This window comes from Labrus bergylta, chromosome 6, assembly GCF_963930695.1.
Source record: "Labrus bergylta chromosome 6, fLabBer1.1, whole genome shotgun sequence".
NCBI lineage: Eukaryota > Metazoa > Chordata > Actinopteri > Labriformes > Labridae > Labrus > Labrus bergylta.
Window position 1 is genome coordinate 29,998,169 of NC_089200.1, and position 22,998 is coordinate 30,021,166.

Consider the following 22,998-nt stretch of genomic DNA (forward strand, 5'->3'; position numbering starts at 1 on the left):
TATCATTTGTGTATCTTTGCATTCGTTTCTATTTTCTTGCCTTGTTTTAATTGTAAAGCACGTTGAGACTTATCTATGAAATATAAATAAGGTATTATAATCATAATTATTCAAATGAAAAGCTAAATAAAATCTGAAGTAATGTTCTATTAGAAATTAAACCAAAAACAATAACTTGGGGGGAGAAAAAATATGCTATGGTTTTTGTTTTCTGTTTCATGGTTTAAAAAATATTTAATTAACACTGCACAATTTACACATTAAGTCAAACAAACAACGACATAATACATGATGGTTGTTTATGTTAAACAAAATACACGTACATATAGAGACATCTAATAGAAAATGGAAAATAATTATGAAAACATCAAAATGTATACGAAACATTAAAATCTCTATATTTTTACAGACATATAATATATATGATGACATGAAATAGCACTACAAACATACTAGTCATCACCAAATACAGTTTATGTAGTTTTTCTTTTTAAACCGTACGCTTTTTCGATTCTCTTATTTTGGGCTTCTCGGACTCCGTAATGGGCGTCACTGTGTTCTTTGATTGATGGCCTATTTGACGAATGGTAATCGACAAACGGGAGACCCTTCGGACGCATCGGCGGTAATTTTCATGTTCGGTTGAGAAGTAGTTTATCCCGTTACTAGGCAGCGATAACGGTGATCGTTTGCTCAGTAATGATGGAGAAAATATCTCCCTCAAAGAAATGAAAAGTCAGGACCAGGTGATATTAATGTCGGTGTAATATTGTGTGAAGTAAGTCGGTTTCGATACGGACTAAACCACAACTTCAGGTCGCTTTATGCTCAATTTATTGTAAAGAAAAGCATCATGGCCTCTTCAGGGTAAGTTTATCTGCTTCCTTCTTGGTTCTGAAAACGGTGATATTAACTATATGATATATTAACTTAACCACTTGAGTGCAGAAAGCTTTTACGTGTCTGAGATGACACTTTCAGCTGGCTATCAAAGCTAGCGTTAGCTCCTCTGGCTGTGTTGTAAACAAATCTTCTGTTTCAGAGATATTCGTGAAAAACTGCGAAAGAAACGTCGAGCTCTGAAAGAAACTTTGAAGAACAGAGACGAGGATGACGTTCAGGTGAATCATTACAATAATGCTATTACAGATAAATACGATCTTGTGTTATTTATTTATTTATTTATTTGTTAGGGACAGTGCATATTAATGAACAGCTGTAACAATAACAGATGTAAAAATGTCAGATTATAGCTATTAGTATAGCTATTAGCTATTATAAGTGCTAGTTTCCATCTGTTGTCCCTAGGCAGGTAACAGTGAAAGACAAATTACAAATAAAATACAAATACAAAGTGACACATGACAATAATAGAGGTTAAAGGTGGTCACAGACTTGGTTTTCTTTTATCCACTGTTTGAGGTGTGTTTTGAAGGCTGCATATGTTTGAGTCTCTTATTGTGAGTAATATTTATTTCCTTTGACTGACAGAACAGTTTGTCTGAATGTAGTGCGTCTGTATGGGACCTCACAGTCTCCTCGGGCTGTGGCCCCTGGTGCCGATCCCACTGGCAGACTTCATCTTTATAAAGTCCTCAAAAATTTAGTAAATTATGTTTATCTAAAACAGTGCAATGGTGAAACAAAAATGGCTTTTTGTCAAAGATGTCTGTGTTGTTTGTGTGGACTGGCATCAGCCCCTGAGAGAGCCCTGCTTTGACAAGACTCAACATGACTGGGAGGAGTGTTAGCTTCACTGTACACACACTCACAGTCAGAAACACACACTCACACACAGGAAAAAGAGCTGCTAACTCCTTAGTAATGTCATTATACTCGACAGGCTCTGGTTCCGTCTACCAAAATGAGTAAGGGAAAACTACAAACTACAATAAAGGTTGGTGTGTGTGTTTTGTAGCTTAGCCTACAGGCTGTAGTTTGTGTGTGTGTGTGTGTGTGTGTGTGTGTGTGTGTGTGTGTGTGTGTGTGTGTGTGTGTGTGTGTGTGTGTGTGTGTGTGTGTGTGTGTGTGTGTGTGTGTGTGTGTGTGTGTGTGTGTGTGTGTGTGTGTGTGTGTTTTGCTGGCTGCTCAACACCAATATTCTGCTCTCTTTAAAAACTATAGCCCCTTTCCAGCTGTGCAACATAGTGTGAATAAAGGGAGAGTGCACATTTGCAGTGGTGATGCTAGAGTCTGGTGGGGCCCTAGGCAAAAATCAAGGGGCAATCCATCCAGCGTTCATCACGATTATGTCTGCCAGACGATGCTTACTCCTCTTCTTCTTTCCAGTTTATTTTTTCTCTCCTATAGATGGATAATTCCTCTTCAATTTTCTTTCTTTATTTTATTGACAAACTTTGTTTTTCACTGCAATAATGCATGCAACTCACAAGAGTGAGTGCTGTCTGATGGGGCCCCCTTAGGGAGGTTTCCTATACTGAAATTTTGGCCACTGCTTTTGTTTAAGTTTGTGAACCCTCAGGGGCCCCCTTATTGGTCTGGGGCCCCAAGCAGTTGCCTGCCTTGCCTGTTGTCGAGCAGCACCTCTGCGCATTTGCTGCCTGGATGTTGCTTGCTGTTTAACAGTATACCTGTGTCACACTAGGAACCTGAAACCAGTGAAGAAGATCCAGGAGAGACTCTGAAACGCACTTTTAGGACACAAAGAGAGAGGAAGAAAAGGGTACGCTTCCACCTTCATTCTTTAATCCAATAATAACTGTTATATGGTTATGTTATGTATATGTTATGTATTAACTTCAAAACTCTAATATTATATGTAAATGTTGTCAAAATGTTCAGTACTTCTATGCCACATATTTTTAAGCTAAACATTCAGCTTTATTTTAACAAACAATTATATTGAAAGTATCTATTTTATAAGACGGGTGCTTAGGAGAGGATTGAATCCACCAAAAATTGCAGCAGAACTCCTACACACTGTCTTTATTGTACAACTACTTTTGCAAAGTTTTCATACCAAACTGTTGACAACACATTTGTTATTTGGAGTTGGCCATGCAATTTAAAAAAAATCTAAAACAAAAAGTTCCCAACATCGGATAGGTACAGATATTTTTTTACTCTTACTTACATCATCATAATGTCTAAAATTCTGGTATCATCATCTCTTGGTGTGTTTCAGCTGCTTGAACAGTCTTCATACCAGCAGCATGAAGAAGGCGGTTTGGAGGAGATCTCGTCTGTTCAACACCGCAGTGAAGACGAGGAGTCAGCTGATCAAGCAGGTGAAAAGTCTGCAGTTTTGTCAAGACCTCCGACTGGATCTCTGAAAGGTTAGTGTCCAGGTCTTCTTTCCCTTCATGCCTTTTGGTCTCTTCCAGTGCAAAGAATCACAAGAAATGACCAGTACTTTTGTGCAATATTAAAAGGTGTTTTAATGGAGAAAATGTATCATTTGGATAGAATTACCCAAACATCTCTAAATAAACTAATGCAATACTTTCACACAGATGAAAATAACAACCGAAAGAACACAAAGAGAATGTTGGCTGTGATGTAAAGAAATGCAGAGGATGACTTTCACTCTGTACCAACATTTGGTATGAGATCATCTGTTTGAATTTATCATGCACTGCCTTTAAGTAAAACAGATTCTATTTTTTTGCTTATTCAGTCTATTAAATCTTCAAAGAGGTGTTTTTTTTTTCATTGCAAAAATAATAATAATAATAATAATAATAATAATACTTTAATTTAATAATAATTAAACAGTAAACTGAATCTGTAATCAATGCATGAGGACAAGTATTAGAGGCCATTAAGAGAGCTGCTGACTTGGTGGTGTCCTTTGTTCAAACGCTGATGTAAGATATACATTATGGATCCCTGCTTCCACATCTTTCTTTCTTTGCTTTATGTTTCTTTTTTTTTGTATTTGTGTCTGTATACATTAAACATACGTACATGCCACGTGCCACTTTACAACTCTTGACATGGTAAAAACAGATACAAAGTTATTCACATTTCAAGTAGCTGTTACTGATACTTTTGTCATGTTTTTTGGTCTTCTAGGTCGCTCTTCAAAAATTCTACATTCTCCTGGCTCTCAGCATTTAGACGACTTAGTGACACGACGCTTGCAAGAGAAACTGAACGCTGCCAGAGTAAACCCAACTTTTTTTTGGCAAAAAATAGCTTTAAAGGACTTTGACTTTTGTCCTGCAGATGAAAAATATTGACATGTGAGTATGTCCTCTTGTGCTCAAGTCAAAAGGTGAAAGTCTCCAGGAGCAGGAAGCCCCTCTGGAGCCACCAAGTCGCCTACAAGGACTCAGAGACAGAGACACTGTGACCAGGTTTGACCGAGAGGTGAGCATCAAGTTATATCAACTGTGGCCAAACATACTTCCAGCAATGATGGTACATCTTAATCGATCCAGTAGTGGAAGTTTAACTCCCAGTGTTTGACAGTTTGATCTAGACAGAGCAAGACGCCATGATGACCCTCTGACCCTCGGCCCCAGGATCAAGTTCAGAGAAGCAGAAAAACGAGTGAGGCTGTAAACAAGATTGAAATGATCTTTTAAGAATATAATTTTCTTGGTTTTAATTATTTATCTTCTTTTCCAAATTCAGACAGAAAAAGACCTACCAACCTCAGAAGAGGCATTCAACTTCTTTACTTTCAACTTTGAGCCAGAGCCACAAGATGGAGCTCAGAAATTAGGCAGGAAGAGACATAAACAGAAAAAAACAGTAGAAGTTGACCAAGGTGAAGAAGGAGAAGAAGAAGGAGAAGAAGAAGCTGAAGACAAGGAAGTTGTTGGAGAAGGTGAAGATAATCAAGATGAAAATGAAAACCAGGTAAGATAACGTTGACTATAATGTATAGATGATCTCTGTATATGATGATTTTTTTTCCCTCTGTCCTTTGTTTTTGCAGCAGTTGCACAAGACAAAGTCGATTTGTGAATGCCTCATGTTCTTTATCCTGCCGTAGGACGAAGAAGCTCCTCTTGTTCAAGATGAAGGGGAGGATCTGTTCGTCATTGAACAGTCATCGCACGACTTCCTGGAGATGAAGAAAGCAGAGTATGTTGGGTACCGGCAGCTTGTTCAGAGAGAGAGTGAGCTTCTCTTTACGCCCAGTTTTCGAACAGGTATTCTTTTATGTACAAAACGACCTACCACACTTAACATCCAACGCTTTTAATACATCATTTAACAGTGTTTATCTGTTATCGTGGCAGTCCCAACCTCCATCAAACTGCCAGAAAACATGAAGCCTCGTTACCTGGAGGACGAGGGTCTATATGTCGGGGAGAGGCCGCCTGTCTCCCTCACCAACGAGAACATTCTGGAGAACCGCATTCTGAAAATGGAGGAGGTAATCTCATCGAACATGCCCCACATGTCTGTTATCTGTCGTTAATGAATTCTTTCAGATATCCCTTTTTTTAATGTCCTTATGAAGGGAAAGAAGTGGTTTGGAGATGACGGCAGGATCATGGCTCTGCCTGACCCCATAAAGGAGTCGTCCACTCGACCCCCTCTCTTCAACATGGAGGACGACCTCGATCCCGCACTGCAGACTGTGTACAGAAAGGTCAGACCCACACTCATTGTTACTCTTTATTTGGCAAATCTTTCTTCAGTGCACACTCGTAAACTCAAAGTATTGTGGCACACTTAAATTGGGGGGGTTCTCTAACGCGTGTGCCATTTTTAAAAAAGAGCAAAAGGACCAGGTTTGACATTTGGTACAAAAGAACATGGGGGGAGGGGGACATCAGGGAAAAGTGCAGAGGTGTATGCAATTTATCTTTGCCAATATCTCTGCAGACAGCCACTGAGCATTATGTGTATTTATAGAAATACAAGCTGGATGGTTATTTGTATAAAACAGGTGAATTTGAAATATGCGTCTTCCTGTTTTGTTTGACCACTGTATTTACTCTGTTTATTGGTTGATTGTTGAGTGTTTAAATTACTGTTTGGTTTTGTCAATGTGGGTCCTTAAAAGAGTTCTGCTTTTTAGGACCGTTGTACGGTTGACTCTCTTTCATAAAAGATACTGACTGACATGACTTCAGTACCGTTAGGCTTAAAACCTAACTGGCACCCTGACACATGGTCAAACCATCACACAATGCACATAACCCAATACTTCATGAAGATTATCCTGATACAACTTTAAAACAGGTGTCAGAGATGAGAGTATCCCTCGACTCACCCTATTCTTGCAGATGTTTAACAAAAGATTAATGAATTTAAGTGAGGCGATGTACTGTGTTAATACACTGAAATGATGCTCCACACTATCAATTTAAGATTCATATTTCACATGTAAAGATGTGAATATTGTGTTTCCTGATGTAGTGATATTGTTTACTGGCATATATATTGCCCAGGCAATAATGCACAGCTTCTCTGAGCCAGGTTGAACTTATAGTTTCACAATAAATATTAAATCATAACGGCTATACTATGTGCTAATGGTATATTGCTATTGCTAATTAAAGGCCCTACATCTGCAGTACAGTGATGCACTTTATGAATGTCATACGACTATAGGTTGGATTTACAACTGACAATAATCAACAGACATGAAGACGTTTATGTTTTTGAAGGGTTAAATTTAGTATTATTCTCCACGTTGAAACACAACACCTTCATATTTACCATCCTTGTCTCCGGTATAGAACAGGCAACATAAATATTCAACATCATATCATTCCCTCAAAGATTTTAAGAACTATGTTACAAACATGATAATTTAATCAGACAGAAACTATCAGTGAATATCATGTTAGCTCCCTTTAGTGCATTAGACCTGCGTGCTTCCAGATCACTGAATGTACCGGTAATTACTTTATTAATTGTATCACTCCTCTCAGCTTCTATTTGTGAGAGCTACAGGATATCCTCATTAGATAAAGGTTTCCCAGCGAGCTGACAGACTTGCACACATTTGAAGCCTTAAAGAGCACCGTGTAGCTATGTCAGCTACTTGCCTACACATACCAGGAGCGTGGGTATTTAGAGGGACATTATCTTTGGGGAAGAGACAATCAGATTGTTCAGAGCCGTCTTTGTTTTGTTTGTTTCACATGCATGTTGTTGAAAATGTAAAGTGCTTGTAAAAGGTTTTTTTCTACATGTGTGTGTAAGAGTTACATATTTTTGATTCATTAAAGAAGGTAAGTTGTGTGTGAATGCTCGATGACAAATGATGTAAAGTCATTTTTAATTTCAGAGTACATTTGTAAGTCATTTACAGTTAATTGCAACCCAAAATGTCTGAAGTTTGCAACCATGCAAATATATTTAAAGAAAAATGGTGCAGATTGGACCTTAGATGGAACTAAACATGTTACAGAACAAAGAGACGGAAGAAATTGAATTCTCTATAGACATTTGCAAAAAAAATTATTTCCAGGCACGCATTCGCAACCCACTGAAAACAGCTCAGAGACCCACAGGTTGAGAACCACTGTCGCAGAGAGATTTGAAGAGGTCAAGTCAGAGGATTAAAAAATGTGAACAACAGTCCTCATATCTATTCAGGACCGGAATTTTTTATGATGGAAGAAGTCAGTGCTGACAGCTGATCAGCTAACAACTATATGATCGCATGGTCCATCTGTGTCTTTTTTAAAAACATCTCAAGTTAATAAATCTCAGATATTTCAAAGGTGTGGCTGCCCAAAGAGGAAAAGAATGACAAATATATAAACCAAGAAAAAAACTAAGAATTCCAGCATCACAGGTCACAACACTGATGTCACTGACATGCTGGGGTTGTCTTCATGTTAAACAAGCATGTACTGTATGTAATAAGTAATATAAAAGAACTTCTGTCTTCGCATGTATTTTCATTTTATAGAAACAAATCTTCCACATGTCATCATCCAGTAAACAGATCATCCAATTGATTTTGATTTGTTGGTTATGGTGCTTTGTTTTCATGCATGACTTTTCATTACAGCTCTCCCTGCCGGTGCTTTGAATCCTCTTTCATGCTCCCTTTAAGATTGCACTCATTCTTAAATACACTTGAGGGAGGCACCAGCATATTTCATAAGTGAGTATCATTTTCCAGAACATTGCATGATAAATGATGTTGCTCTTTCCTGCAGGCTATAAAGTCCAAGTATGCAAATCTGTATATTGCTGGTGCAGCGGACCCTGAAGGAGACTACCAGCTGGATGTGGATGTCTCTGGGCTGATCTTCTCTCATCACCCACTCTTCAGTCGTGAACATGTCTTGGGGGCCCGTCTTGCACAGCTGTATGATCAGTACCTCACCAGGCAGCGCAATAACCTCACAGGTCATCTAACAGACAAGGTAAACTTCACCATCCAGCTTTCTCTGAGTAGTAAAGCTGTCACAACGACTTTCAACGTTTCTCTAAGAATGTCTATGAATTCCTCACATGAGACGTTTATGGACTATATGGTGTGTTGTTTGTTTCCCATATGCTGCAGCTGCATGGATTGAGGAGTGCACTGCGAAATATGCTTAACATCCATGGCGGGCAGAGCCTCAGTCAAGCCATGCAGCGGAGGATATCTGAGTACAGTCTGGAGGTCAGGTGAGTAATCCAGATGTTTCCCATCAAAGCACTATTTAGATGATAACCAGGTACCTTTAGCAACGTAACAGGCAATATTCCTGCTTTATTTCCCCCGACCCCCCGTGAATATTCCAGGAACACTCGGCAGCTGCGGGACAGTGAGCAGGAGAAAGACAGGACCCTGCTGAAGAACATTGTTAAAATGTGGAAGGATATGAAGGCCCTGAGAGACTTTCAGAAATACACAAACACTCCTTACAAGCTCTACCTCAGAAGGTAAATCTCTTTGTGCAGTTAGAGAATTTACAGTATTGCATTTACCGGTGCTGTCCCCTTCAGCTTTGATGATCTTATCAACCTGGACTTATATTACATTTATTGGGGTCTTCAAAACCAATGGATAAAAAAAAAGTTTGGGATTGCCCACAGTTGTAAGGGGCAATCGTGCCCATTAAATGCACGTCCACCAAAAGGTGCTTGTTTGGTCATTAATGGGCTCCACATTTTTTCTGAAACATCCTGATAACATGTCAGACATGATCCCTACAGAGATAGACTTTGGTCAAAAGGGTAGAAATCATATTTACATCACTCTCTTCAAAGCAGCCATACTCCTTTAACAGCAACAGAACTTTTTCCTCGTAGAATACAGGAGTTGTTAGTCTAACTCTGCCATGTTTTCGGTTCCTTTTTGCTATTGCTATTAGGTGATTTTTGTGTTTAAATGGTTAGTTAGGTTTCAACACATTGTTTGTGTAACATGCAAGAGAATACTGTGCTCTGTGAGAGAGGATTCTTTTCAGTGTTGTAAGGTTGCTTTGAACAGAGAAATGTGACATGTTTGGGATACTTTCCCTTATTTATCCAAAAAGTAGAATAACAATGTGAGACGACTGGTAGCAAGAAGATGCTTTATGGGCTTCCTACTGTAAAAGATCTGGCATGAACCCAACACTTTCTGCTTGTACATTTTGTTCAAGGGTATATTTTTCTGGTCAAATTCTCAGTATACACTACTTCCCACAGATTATGCTTGCTGTTTAACCTATGTATGTTCAGTTTAACATATTGGACAGTATTCTTGACATTTATGGGCCTTTTTTCAACCTCTTTCTCCAGAGAGAATGTGGACCGGGCGACAGATGAGCGAGAGTATGAAGAGGAAATCTTGGCAGAGATTGTGGAATGGGAGGCTGAGAGCGAGGAGGACTACCAGAGAAAGCTGGCAGAGTACAAGGAACAGCTGGAAGAGTGGAAACTCTGGAGAAGGAAACAGGTACTGACAGGCGCTGGGATAATAAATCTACCAGGCCGATGTTTAATGATCGCAGATAAATTGGTCATTTGTTTCCAGATGAGTACAATACATTTCAAGAGAAAACTAAGTTTAAAGAAATGAAGGAGCATTGTCACTAAAACATAGAGTTTATTTCCACCAGAGAACTCTGACCAGTTATTAATATATATATTGTAATTGACATTGTAAATATCAGCCCTGAATCAAGCATTGGTTTATTCCTTTGAAATATTTGTTTATTTATATAAACTTAAATCTTCCCAGTTTTAGTCCTTAGATGTAAACGTACCATTTATTCATGTTGAAGATAAATCTTTAAGTCCTTGATTTAATCAACACATAAGTCTTAAAACAGTTCTATCCTTTGTTTCCCGTTTTCAGAAAGCCAAAAAGAAGAAGAGGAAAAAGAAGAAGAAAGGTCAGTCACAGGACGACACAGAAGAAGAAGATGAGGACCGGGAGGCGAGCGAATCAGAGGGGCCCGTTGAAGAGGGGCCCTCAAAGCCGGAGCCTCCAGAGAAGCCGGAGTTAGACTCCATAGAGCAGCAGGTCAGAGAGAAAGCCTCCAGGATTCGCAGGAAACCAGGAGAGTCCGTCCTGATCCCCGAGTTGTCTGCATCTGGAAATATCACGGCCACAGAACTCTGCCCGAGGTATGAACACGGTCACACAGACACTTTTTCCTTTAGAAAGAACTTTAAAAAAATCACTTTATTCTATAACAAAATGGCAACTTTTCCCACTTGTTCAAAGAGAAGAAGTAACATTATTTTGATAGGAAATAAATCCACTCATGAAAATGTTCTACGCTGTCACTTTGATGTTTTGTTTTCATGTTTCTTTTCTCCTTGTTGTAGGGCTGAAACAGCTCGTAGAGAGGATGTCACAAGGCATTCTCTTTTCACCAAGATCCTGTACAACGACAAAGAAGTTTCCAGAACAGACAGCCGCTCCCTGAACACCGACTTCAGAGTCCACTTTGGCCAGATTTTTAATCTCAAGATCGTTAACTGTCCGCAAAGCATCAATTTGCAGGTACCAGATAGCATTTTGTCTAATCGGCATTTCTACAATTAGATTATTCTAGTTTCTCATTCCTTCTTGTGAACTTGTAGGTCTTTGAGGAGATCGGCTCTTCATGCTCCCTACTGGCTCAAGTGTTCATCCCAGTACCTGAACCGTCGGTGTTGGCAGGCAATGCCCCTGTGGAGGAATTTGAGTTTAGCAGCAACCAAAGAGTGATGTTTGACCATGAGGGAGTAGGAAGTGGTAAACGCCTTTTTTGACACTAGCTCACATCTTAAACACACAAAACACTTTCCACTCTGGGAGTAATATGTATATCTGAATGAAATTCATAGCTGTCACAGTTGTCGGCCAGGAGATTATTTTTTTTATTTTAAGTTATCTTCAATCTTGTCTTCCTGTCTCTCTTTCTCTCTGTATGCATCCTCAGACGTGCCGCTGTCCTTCGAGGCTGACGGCAGTGACAGACAGACCCTGTTGACCTCTGGGAAGCTCTCCTGCTGTGTCTCGTGGGGGGTCGGGGACGACGATGTCCCACTTGCGCCTCATGTGTTACAACAAGGAAAACACAGGTAATGACACTTAAAGGATAAAACTGCCGGCTTTGTCTGTCGTTGTCCTTGAACTACACATCCTGTGTGATTTGAATCACTGCCCACCACTTCCAAAGCATGCAACAGCTGTTGATGTATACTCATGAATGCATTTCCCTTCCCTGCAGGCATCCTGTGGTTTTTTAAGTGTATGTCAGAATGAAAGAAACTTGGCAAGTTGCTCTGACTTGAAATATGTTTAATAAAAGCAGTCAATCACTTTTTGTGTCAGAGTTTATGTAGCAGGGTAACTTCCTGAGCAAGCCTCTGCACTGATGCTTTCAACAGTTCAGAAGGAATGAAAATCTTAAACGGAGACATTAATGTTAGCTGAACACAGCAACACTCCCATGTCTAACAACATAGCTCATAAACTATTAAAATGATCAATAAAAAATGATGCAATATCCCAAAATCTAATTAATCATTACTGATTTAATGAATGAATAATATTCTTAGCCTTGCATGGCTTTATCTTTGGGACCAGCTATGTTACTCAGAAGATCAACCAGGAAGAGATAAAGAAAAAGCATAATGCTTATCCATGTCTTTCATGAACACCTACACACTTAATGATAGTGATGGGACTGACAATGATGATGATAATAATGGTGACCACTATCATGATCATTTTGATGGTGTTGATGCTGATTAGAATTCTCATAAGAAGCCGTTGATGCTTTCACTGATGGTATATTTAAATAAAACAATCTGAGCATTGTCTCCGTGCACTGCCTGTCAGCACCTGTGTATCCAGTCTGACTCAAAGCTGTTAGTTTGCACTTACTGAAGTTGTGTCCTCCTTTATAGATCCTGGCTTTTGTTGTACTTACTCTCTGATGTACGTCTGCTAAATGAACTGTATTGTAGAATGGCAGGAAAGTAATCTTTAAGAATCTATCGTGTTTGAAATCTTTGGGCAATATACAGGTGTCAAACTCTGAACATTGTCTGTGTAGCAAAAAATCAAAAGTTATTGATTTTATTCTACTGAATCTCCTTCTGTCTCTTTGGTTTTAGTGGCTTGGCCCGCTTTGATCCTGTCACATACATCGGAGCATCTGGACTTTACGACATGAAAAAAATTGGCGAGTGGGCCACACAGTCGAGACTGGACCCCAACGATCCAAAAAATGCTGCGATCATGCAGCTGCTAAAAGTGGGTATCAAAGTATAAAACTGAACGTGAGACTTTGTGTTTGTAAGTTCAATAGACTTCATTCTTTATGTATGATCCACCAGGTGGCCAGCAGTGGAGAGGTCACAGCTCCTGAATACTTCCGTCTGGAACAGCTGCAGGAGGAGTTTAACTTTGTCACTGATGAAGAGTTGGAGAGATCTAAAAGATTTCGCCTGCTCAGGCTCAGAAACCAGGAAGTTGCAGAGTTTCGAAATTACAAGTGTGTCCCTGCTCTGGAGAGGGAGGTCACTGATAAGGTGTTCCAGGTCAGCCCCTCTAGATATTTACTCTACTGCACATTATAACAGACATGGCAGAAATTAGGATTTATTAGCTAGAGACTGATTCTTTTCCTTTTGGTTCAAAATTATTTCAGGATTATGAGAAGAGACTCAAAGAAGGAGAGATAATTGATACTAACGAACATCTAGATTCCCATCGAGCCTTGGTGGCCAAATACCTTCAGAAGGTGAGTGGTGTTATAGCATCTCTTGACATTTGTTTGCAGAAACTGATTTTCCTGTCAGCATATTCTATACACACAGCATCTGTTTCCTTTGTGTCCTTTCTTTCTCACCTGGGAGACTGCTGTGTCACATGTGAAACCTAAATACATTGATTCATTATTTTAGTCCAAACCAGGACTGTCTCCGTGATTTATTCAAGAAGTTTTGGTGCTTAACCAACCTGAGACTGTTTCACAAAGCGCTGGCAGCTTTGAAAAAATAATGATGATTTGAGCTGGAAATAAAAACCTTAAGACTTACTATATTACAATCAGAACACAGAAACGCCTCATCTAAGAAGGTTTTTGTTGCAATAAATATTTTTTTCATCTTAAGATCAGTATATTTATGTACGGTAAGTCTTTTTGAGAAGAAGTATTATTTTAGAATGTACCGGTAAGTATCATTAGTTGTACATATTTTCCAGTTGATGTTAAAATCCCTATGATAACTGCTTTTCACATTCAAACACAAATCATCTCTGTGTGAAAGTTTGAATTTGGCATGATGTCTTCTGAAGGAGTTAAAGTTAAAGGTTGATTAACTACACGTTTGTTTAATGATGATTCAAATGAAGGGTCTAACTCTAAAGAGAGGATTTTGTAGGAGGTACAGATTCTGAAAACTCTCCAGGCACATTTTGGTTTATTTGGCTGTGAAATTCAAACTTTTCTTCTTGCAGATCCGAGAATCAGTCATTCACAGATTCATTCTTGCCAAGCATCACTACCTGCTGTCTGATTTGGTGATCGAGGAGGAGATACCGAGCATCGGGTAAATACTCCCACACGCATTATTAACAGATTTAATTATCTAACTCACTCCCATCTTTCACAACATACAGTATATGTTTTCATGTTTGTTTTATCCATTTCAAATATTTATTTCCTGCTGATCACATCATTCAAGCACTAATAGGAACTGTAGCCTCCAGTGTTGAAATGTATCATTACATTATGGTAATATGTACCACCTCTATTCTACTTGTCAAAAGTTGATAAATTAGAAAAAGAAAGCCTGAACTCCTCGCTCAGGTTGTAAAGAAAAGGTCTGATAAGTTGGATTGATGTGAACTGTGTGATCAGGAGTCAAATCAACCCGTCAAAAAGAGTGACAGCTTGATAAATCACACGCTGATGGAGGTTTGTGTTCTGGCCTTGTGCTGCTTCAGTCTGTTTGATCTTGAACTCAGTATTCTCCCCGCTGATGAACGCTCTCCTCTGGAACTGATGGAAACCTTTTTTAAAGAGCTGGTTTCATAACATGTGGACATGCTAACTAGAAATAAGTCCTTGATTGCATTTGTTCCGATTGATGTCAATAAGTTACATCAATGACACGCCTGCTGATGGGTTTATTCTTTAATGTGAATCTTTAAGTTCTTTCTGTTCTATTTCCTTTGATTCTTCTTCTCATTCGTTTTGAACAGTGGTGCAGGTCCGGGGTATGTGCTTAGAGTTTCTTTCTTTTTCTCCCTCCCTCTGTGTCTCTGATTCTCCAAGTAGTTTGAACCCTGAGATCCAGCACTGTAGTGCCCATAGACCAGGTTCAGTATTAGGTCCTTCCAGTATTCTAAAGATACCATTTCAATTTGATCATGGGATTCTTTTTCACAGCAAGGAAGAGGATTTTTTTAATTTTTTTAAAACTTAAACAGCACCGTTTTTCTAAACTTGTTCTCAGATATTTTAACGGTGGAGAGAAAACGAGTAGCATACTTTCAGACATAATGCAAACAACAGTTTTTGTAATTGACCACTGATGACAATCTTCTTCAGAGTATTGGGTAGCAACAATAGGAGGTTATTAGGCATACATACCCTGAAGAAGACATTCATGTGAAAGGTTAGTAATTGTTCAAACATGTTTTAGAATCAAGTGTGCCACTGTTCCTGCGTTGGCCATTGCCTCTCCAAAACTGTGTCTTTTTTTAATTATTCTAATATATTTTATTAACTAATCTTTAAATGACAGGAAGAATATTGATTTTATTTTTATAAATTGCCACTTATATCAGAATAATTAATTTGCAACTGCAAGAAACTAATAGAGGTTGATCTATCAGATATGATTTATTTGTATTGGATGCAAAATGTAACCGTAATGTGGCTCTATTCCTCTTAATGAAACTCTAAATATGCCTATTGTTTTTTTAAATGTACTTACTTAAACTATAGTGAGACATGCTTAAATCCTTTAATAAGCCCCAACATAGCAAGTAATTTGTTTGTTTTTGTGTGTTGTTCAAAAAAGTCAAAAAATCCTCTTTCTGCTGTGTCCATATCAGATCATAGTTCATAAAAGATACATAATGAGCAGACTAGGAAACAGACTCTGGATACTTTTCTACTAGTTTTTACTAAAATGAAATAAAAAAGCCATGAAAATGAAAATATTGTGGGAAACATGAGTATTTTATTTGAATAAACATGTAAATACCTGGAGGGACCGAGTACTGTTGGTGGCAATAATCCCTTACGTTGAATCACAATGATCTCTAATCTCTCCTTACTTTCTTCGGTTTAGCATTCAGTGTCTTTATCAGTTTCAATGACACAGTTTGACGTCCCTCATTGGTTGTTGACTAAATAATAACCACTGTGTGTTGTGTCAATCAGGATTCTGGGACTAAACCTCTTCAAGCTGGCTGAGCCCAAGCGTCCCCTGAAACCTCAGAGGAAAGAGAGAAAGAAGGTGACGGCTCAGAATCTGTCCGATGGGGACATAAAGCTGTTGATAAACATCCTGCGGGCCTACGACGTCCCCGTCCGCAGGCCACAGATCAAGTGAGTGTTGAAAGTCAAAGTCAAGTTAGAGGAAAAAAAAAAGACCTCATTTGTCATCAAACATACTGACGCCCTTTAAACACCTGACTGATCCGTAAACTTTGTGTCTTGTTACAGTATTCTAGGTCAGACGTCTCAGGGTGCCATCCAGGGCAGCGATTGGCTCTGTAACCAGGTAACCTCCCAACCTCAAGATCTTCAAAGGCTTCTGATCTGTGTTCTAGACAGAGTCAGGATTTTATATTTGACAGATTCCAGGGGACGTTTTGTAGAAGATTAAAGACATTTCCCTTCAGATGGTTATCTCATAAAGGCTAACAATGCATCAGTTGTTATGTACGAGATGGACTGCCATGAAGTCTGTCATTTACGGCCCCTGTCCTTAAGATTTATTTTTACATTTTGATGTGTGCTATCTGTTGATAGAATGAAAAATTTGTTGATAGAATAAAAAAATGCTTTTCAACAACATCAAAGGGACTAAATATGAAAAACGTCAGAAATCTGTGAACGCAGCGGAGCCACTGAGGGATGTTTAATCACGTGTCCATCAGTTCAACTCCAAAGAAGTAAATTGTAGCTAATACGTTGTTTTTTTGTTTTTTCCGTGGCGAAGGTACAAGTGAGGCCCTTTGTGGAGGTTTCCTTCCAGCGCACAGTTCTTCAAACCACCACAGCTGATGGACCAAACCCCTGCTGGAACGAGGAGCTGCAGCTGCCATTCAGGTGACTGGTCATAGCTGTGTAATATTTCATTTGCAACATCACTGACTTAGCTTTCAAATTTGATAGCGACTCACTGCTACTGCCTGTGGCCAAATCCAAATCAGCTCCAGTAACATAGACTACAAAAAAATGGTTCAATTTTATAGCCGTAACCAAGTGCTAGAGGGACCACTATATGGGGACATGATGAAGTTCATGACCTTGATAAACTTTTATCTGGATTTAACAGCCCATGATACAGCAGCCATTCAGTCTGTAATTTATGAGGTTCAGATCATTTTAACAATATCACTAAACCAAATGAAGGATTTTATGCTGAGAGTATCAGGGAGTCATGAGAGAAACAAGCTAAGATGAAGTAGGCAGACGCTAGAGAGCCCATGTTTTGAGCACTTGAATTTACCATATATGTTTGTTATGAAAAAGCTTTTTATAAAACCCTCCCAAAGAATGAACACTTAGCTAACCTCATAAGTGGAAGTGCTGCTTGAAAAACCTTCTGACTTCCTGTGTTTGTTGTATTAAGGGAATTAACCAGTTTTATATAAATGTACTTTAAAGGCTTTATATGTGATTTTTTGATCCAGCAGATGTCGCCCTTGAGCACCAGCATGAAACCAAAACAACTTGCGCTGCATTGTTGTGTTAGCATGCTAATGCTAGCGATCTTTATTATGCTCGTATCTTCACACTGCATGTAAATTTACCTGAAATGAGCGTGATCTAGAAACACAGTTAAGCAGTGAGTACAGTATGTTATTCTTCTTTTCTCTAGTCCCTCAATTAAACAACTTTTATACTCGAGGGGAGGAGTCAGCCGGCCGTCCGGCGATGTAAACAAAGTGAAGATAGGACTCTGAAAACTCTGAAAACATCACAGACAGTGGGACTCGGGTGTTACACCCATTGTAGACAGTCATGACTCAGAGTTATTTTCAGAGGATATACTTGATTTATATTATATTTAAGTGTGAAAAATCACATATAAAGCCTTTAAAATAATAAAATAAAATAGCTTTATAATGTTTCATACGGCATATAGCTATAGCGTTTATAGCTATAGCTGATAGCATTACAATATTGTTTAAGAACATGTTTAGTTGTGATCCTATTTTTGTTCACATTTTCTTTTACTAGCCCAAACATACAGCTAAAGTGAAAATCATTCTCTCTGCAGCGCTCCAAACGGGGACTACAGCGCGGCGAGCCTGCAGTCAGTCAAAGATGAAGTCTTCATCAACATATTTGATGAAATGGTTTATGAAACTGGGGTGGTGAGTCACACGCTGTTTTCTTTTCTTTCATATGAACTACTTGATAACATAGAATAGAATAGAATTACTTTATTGATCCCAAACTGTGAAATTGTGGTGTTACAGCAGCAGGTTATCAAAGCAAATAAAACAATATAAGAATAGATACATAAATAAGCACTTAGAATATAAAAAATAAGAATAGGAAGAGATTTATACATCAAGGATTTAACTTAACATTTCTACTGGTTTAAAAAAAATATACGAATATATGAAATACAACATTTATTCAGGCTTGTCAACTGAATGTAAAAATACTTGCTGGAGGTAAGAGATGTAAGTTTGCAAAAACAGTGACAGTGGTAAATATGCAATAACGATATAGCAGATAGATATAACATGTTCAATGCATTGTTCTCTGGCTCATATTTAAAGCTCTTTTTGCTCCTCAGAATGATAAGGACAAAGGGAAATCCATCCACTCACGGGTGGAGAAGCACTGGCTCGGCTCAGTCAAGATTCCCTTCAGCACCATTTACTCTCAGTCCAGGGTGAGGCTGTCTGTTGATAAAAAAATGTTTCAGCTGACTGTCTGAACGGCTGCCTGAATTCATTGTTTTTTTTATTCTTCTCTGTAGATTGATGGAACATTCAAGGTGAACACTCCTGCAGTGCTGCTCGGGTACAGCAAGGAGCGGAGTCATGGCCCCACCAGTGGTTATGATATTTTGCGGGGCCTGAGTGATGGTGCTTTTATCACACTGTTCATCACCATCGAGCCTCAGCTGGTGCCCGGAGAGACTATCAGGGAGAAGGTTAGCCGTGTTTGAAGTGTCACACTCAAAGATGGATCATGTGCAGTGCTCAGCCTGCTTCTATGTGTGTTGTCAGATCACTCCCTTTAACATGTTTACATTCTAATATCTCTCCATGTTTGCATGTCAGTATTAGAGAGTTAGTTTCTGTTGTTTTCGTGAAGCTTTGCATTTCCATGTTGTCACCAAAACAAGGAACAGTTCACATTACAGAAGGAAAATATCTATCCATCAGTCGATCAATACTCAATCAAATAATGCAAATCAAACTGTTCTACAAGCAGATGACAAAGGCAAACGATTCATGCAAATATAAACAAAAATATACATGAAATAAACAAAAAAAGGCTATTTAAGCGATTAAAATAATTAAAATAATCAAATAAATGAAAATACAAACCTAATACATTATTCTTAATTAATCAGTAGAAATAGATTATAAATTAACAGATTTATAAATAGTTTATTGAAATGGTGAGCTTTTGATAGATTACAATTACACACATTAAAATTATCAACAGTAAAATGTGTGAAAAAAGATTCAATCTAAACAAATAAGGTAGAAATGATCTTACAATGAAATTATAAAACACATTATATAAGGAAGTCTTAATATATGAGATTTTTACTCATATTAAAAACAACAATATATTTAGCTCCTCTGAGCGACAGATGCAGATGTTGACTGGTTGAGTCAACATCATTATGGAGTGAAGTTAAATCATGGAGGTTTGATTGAATCTTAGTCCCTTGTTTTGGAACAATGTGCCCATGCTCTGAAGTCACATGATTTTGCATCAGTTTATTTATTGTTGTTCTTATGCTTGTCATTCTTTTCTGTCACTTTCTTGCTTTTGCTCTGCTGCATGTGTTAGATAAAGGAAATGAAGGTACCTGTCCATTCAAACACTCCTCCATTTTTATTAATCCATCCATGACTGCATCACTTTAAACACATGATTCATTTACAAAAACCACTTTGAACTATTTCATGAAGTTTGACAGCCAGGAGGACGAGCGTCTGCTGCAGGCTTCAGAGAAGTTTGAGAGGGAGGCAGCTCAGGGTTACCCTGACCGACCCTGCATCACCACCATCATAGACCTCAACGGGAAGACAGTCTTTATCACACGATACATACGACCTCTGAACCCACCTCAGGAGCTACTCGATGAATTCCCCAACAACCCCCAGGAGGCCACGGTCAGTCATCTCCTGAAGTAGTAATAGGTTGCATTCTTTTATATTTGCTTGAATTTTCCGCACTGACTCGTTTATTCCACAGGCCCTGGTGGCTCGATTCGTCTCTCTCATTCCCTCTCTGCCAGACCGAGTTTCCTTCTCTGGTGTCTGTGACCTTTGGAGCACCTGTGATGTGAGTGAACTCTCTGATTTACTGTGCTTATTGCAGGATGCAAACAAACCTTCTTACAGAACCTCCTGTTTCCTCTTCTTGTTTTTTAGCAATTCCTCACCCTCCTGGCCGGAGACGAAGAAGAACACGCTGTGCTGTTGTGCAACTACTTCCTGTCCATGGGCAAGAAAGCTTGGCTCATAATCGGCACTGCCATACCAGAGGTCTGTGTCAAATCATTTGTTAGGGTTTGTTTAACGATTTATGTAGTGTGATGATTTATTCATTCATATTTACTTTTATTTTCAAACATAAATATATATACAGACAACACAGCAAATAACAATTGGAGCAAACTTCATGTAACGTCTCCATTTTTAACCAGTTTGAAAAGGGGGTAGGATGAAGTGAAAAAATGATCTAGTCCAACCCTTTTTCTTTTAAGCTTTATCAATTCATCACAGCTTCCCAAGCTTTAAAACAAACAAAGAATACAGTCAGCAAATACATAAGTTATATAACACACATGAATTGGTAGATTTGTCAAGGGTCCAGAGAATAGTCTATAAGCCATTTTTCTTCCAGTCTGTAATGATGAATTTTTTGCTGCTGACTTTGCAGGGTATCCCAGTTGTTCACTAGCATTGTTTTATTGCCCTGTCATCCTCGTCATAAGACTGCAGGGCTGTGTGGACATAAGCATCACGTGTAGAAAATGGAACATTAAGTAGAGAAAATGTTAAAGTAATAATGCAAATATAAGGTGAATAATGCAACGTTCTCCAACATATCTTTCTGCTTCTCCCTCTATCCCACTGTCCAACACAAATACAGTTTCAGCAGATAGCTGTTCAACATGAGTCTGGTCCTGCTCCAGGTTTCTGCCTCTTAAAGGCAGTGTTTCCTTGCCACTGTAACTTCACTTAATGTTGCTTAGTGCTGTGCTCATGGTGGATCAATCTTTGGTCTTTGTAAATAATGATAATAATATAATAATAGTATTAAAATATATATTCTCTTTGATCTGCTCTTTTTGAAGTTTTAAAAAGACATTAGACTGACAAAGACTCAAAAAGAATTGTTTGTAAATGGGTCTTAAAGCCTAAAGCACTTGTGTTTTCACATATCCATTTGTCTGTCTATTGCTGCACGATGATTTTTTTAGGGACCCACGGCGTACGTCCTGACTTATGAGCAGAGCCGGTACCTGATCTGGAACCCCAGCAGTGGTCAGTTCTACGGACAGTACGACACCTTCTGCCCGCTGCAAACAGTCGGCTGTCTCGTCAATGCTGACAATGTAAGTGAAGAAAAATGCTATATGATATTCTAATTCATCGTGTGGCTTTTCTTTTTTTTTATTATCATTGCCTTCAGATTGCAGAATATATATGAACTTCTCTCTGAATTCTTCTGCAGGTGTGGTTCAATATACAAGAATATACGTCACCAATGACAATGAGTTTTGACATCGCAAAAGCTCAACTGTGGAAGCCCTTTTTCTCACGATCCTTCTCTCACCCTGGGCTGTCAAGTGTACAAGTGAGTGTGCAAAATGTCTGTGTGATCTTGTTGCAAGATCAGCCATAGTTCTGTATTTTCTCATGATTCTGATTTGATGTAGCCTGAGGAGCTGGTGTATCGACGCACAGTCAGAGCGGCTGCAGTAGAGCTTCAGGACAGGCAAGTTAACACGAGTCATGTTCTCTTTTTTTTTTTTTTTTTAATTTGCTTTAATTCCTTGTCAGAAACATAACACATTTCTCGTCTCTTTTCTGTAGAATCGAGAAGATCCTGAAGGAGAGGATCATGGAGTGGCGTCCTCGTCACCCAACCCGCTGGAACCGCTACTGCACTACCACCCTGAAACAATTCCTGCCCAAATTGGAGCTCAGGGGGGGGCGGGACGTAGCAGAGGGGCACCGCCACGAGCTGCAAAGTCTACTGGGAGACAACAAGGTGAGTCTGAAAGGGCAGTGCCTGGAAATAGTGTTTGGTAATACTGAGTCATTAAGTTATGCCATCAGTCATTATGAATCTATCAATTCAGTTCTATTCTCTGCTTACTGTCAACTAAGAGTCTCATATTGACAGTCTGATGATTAAAACCTTTTACTTCTTTTTTTTTTTTTGTAGATTACAGGTTTCCCTCTGAATCTGCCATTCTCTGAGATCCGGCCCATCGTGGAGGCCGTCTACAGCACCGGGGTTCACAATGTTCACGCTTCAAATGTGGAGTTTGCCCTGGCTGTGTATGTTCACCCTTACCCTAATAACGTCCTGTCTGTGTGGGTGTACCTGGCCTCAATGATGCGCACATAATATGAAAAACACATCTCAGTGTGTATCACTGTGCTTTTTCTAAAAATGAGCTGTAACTTTATTTTTACAAAGATTTTTATTGAATGACATTACTCACACTATGTTTGTGTTGTTGTATATCTAATGTATATAATGTGTATACAGGTTATCTTGGTAACAGTCACCAGTTTAATATCTGCACATTAAATCCCACTTAATAAGATGGGACCTTCACAATATGCGAAACAAACATAATACATTTTACAAATCAAAGCAGCCGTAGACCAGCAACTTGTGCTCATTCGGTGAAAATGTGAAATTTTTGAGACTGAGCACTGTGGCTTTAAACTGAGTGATGTAACGTCGTTTTCAAGGATCTTAACTTAATCAAGCAAAATTTCCAGCTTTGTAGGGTTCCATTGTCACAAAACTCAAAATCAATGCAAAAACCAGGAATTTTAACCTTCACAAAAATAGGATTTATTATATAGGCAATGGTTTAGTGTCTACTACAACAAATGTATTTAATTCAGTTTTGAAACACTAAAATGTATTATTTGTAAACATTTTTCTAATTTCCAGGTTGCAATGTGCTCTCAAAATAAAATGACCTACAACAGAA

At 38.7% G+C, this 22,998-nt stretch overlaps 1 protein-coding gene across 3 annotated transcripts; it reads left to right on the forward strand.

The window, feature by feature from the left end:
* Window positions 1-647: 647 nt before the first annotated feature.
* On the forward strand, window positions 648-22,998 carry cc2d2a (coiled-coil and C2 domain containing 2A). Of its 3 annotated transcripts, XM_065956157.1 has the most exons (39): window positions 648-867; window positions 1,043-1,121; window positions 1,844-1,897; window positions 2,606-2,683; window positions 3,146-3,296; window positions 4,036-4,127; window positions 4,231-4,332; window positions 4,435-4,515; window positions 4,600-4,827; window positions 4,964-5,123; window positions 5,214-5,350; window positions 5,438-5,569; window positions 8,103-8,312; window positions 8,453-8,559; window positions 8,677-8,817; window positions 9,661-9,817; window positions 10,220-10,491; window positions 10,696-10,873; window positions 10,954-11,107; window positions 11,295-11,436; window positions 12,478-12,616; window positions 12,700-12,903; window positions 13,014-13,106; window positions 13,826-13,917; window positions 14,573-14,587; window positions 15,762-15,929; window positions 16,047-16,104; window positions 16,546-16,655; window positions 17,833-17,929; window positions 18,361-18,459; window positions 18,547-18,723; window positions 19,721-19,924; window positions 20,007-20,096; window positions 20,186-20,299; window positions 21,241-21,375; window positions 21,495-21,617; window positions 21,700-21,758; window positions 21,857-22,034; window positions 22,212-22,998. In XM_065956157.1, the coding sequence occupies exons 1-39, from the start codon at window positions 854-856 to the stop codon at window positions 22,395-22,397; spliced, it is 5,010 nt and encodes a 1,669-aa protein (XP_065812229.1). In that variant the 5' UTR covers window positions 648-853; the 3' UTR covers window positions 22,398-22,998. The 3 variants fall into 3 exon arrangements, with proteins under 3 accessions (XP_065812229.1, XP_065812230.1, XP_065812231.1); XM_065956158.1 differs by lacking the exon at window positions 14,573-14,587 and having other exon boundaries at window positions 649-867; XM_065956159.1 differs by lacking the exon at window positions 1,844-1,897 and having other exon boundaries at window positions 649-867.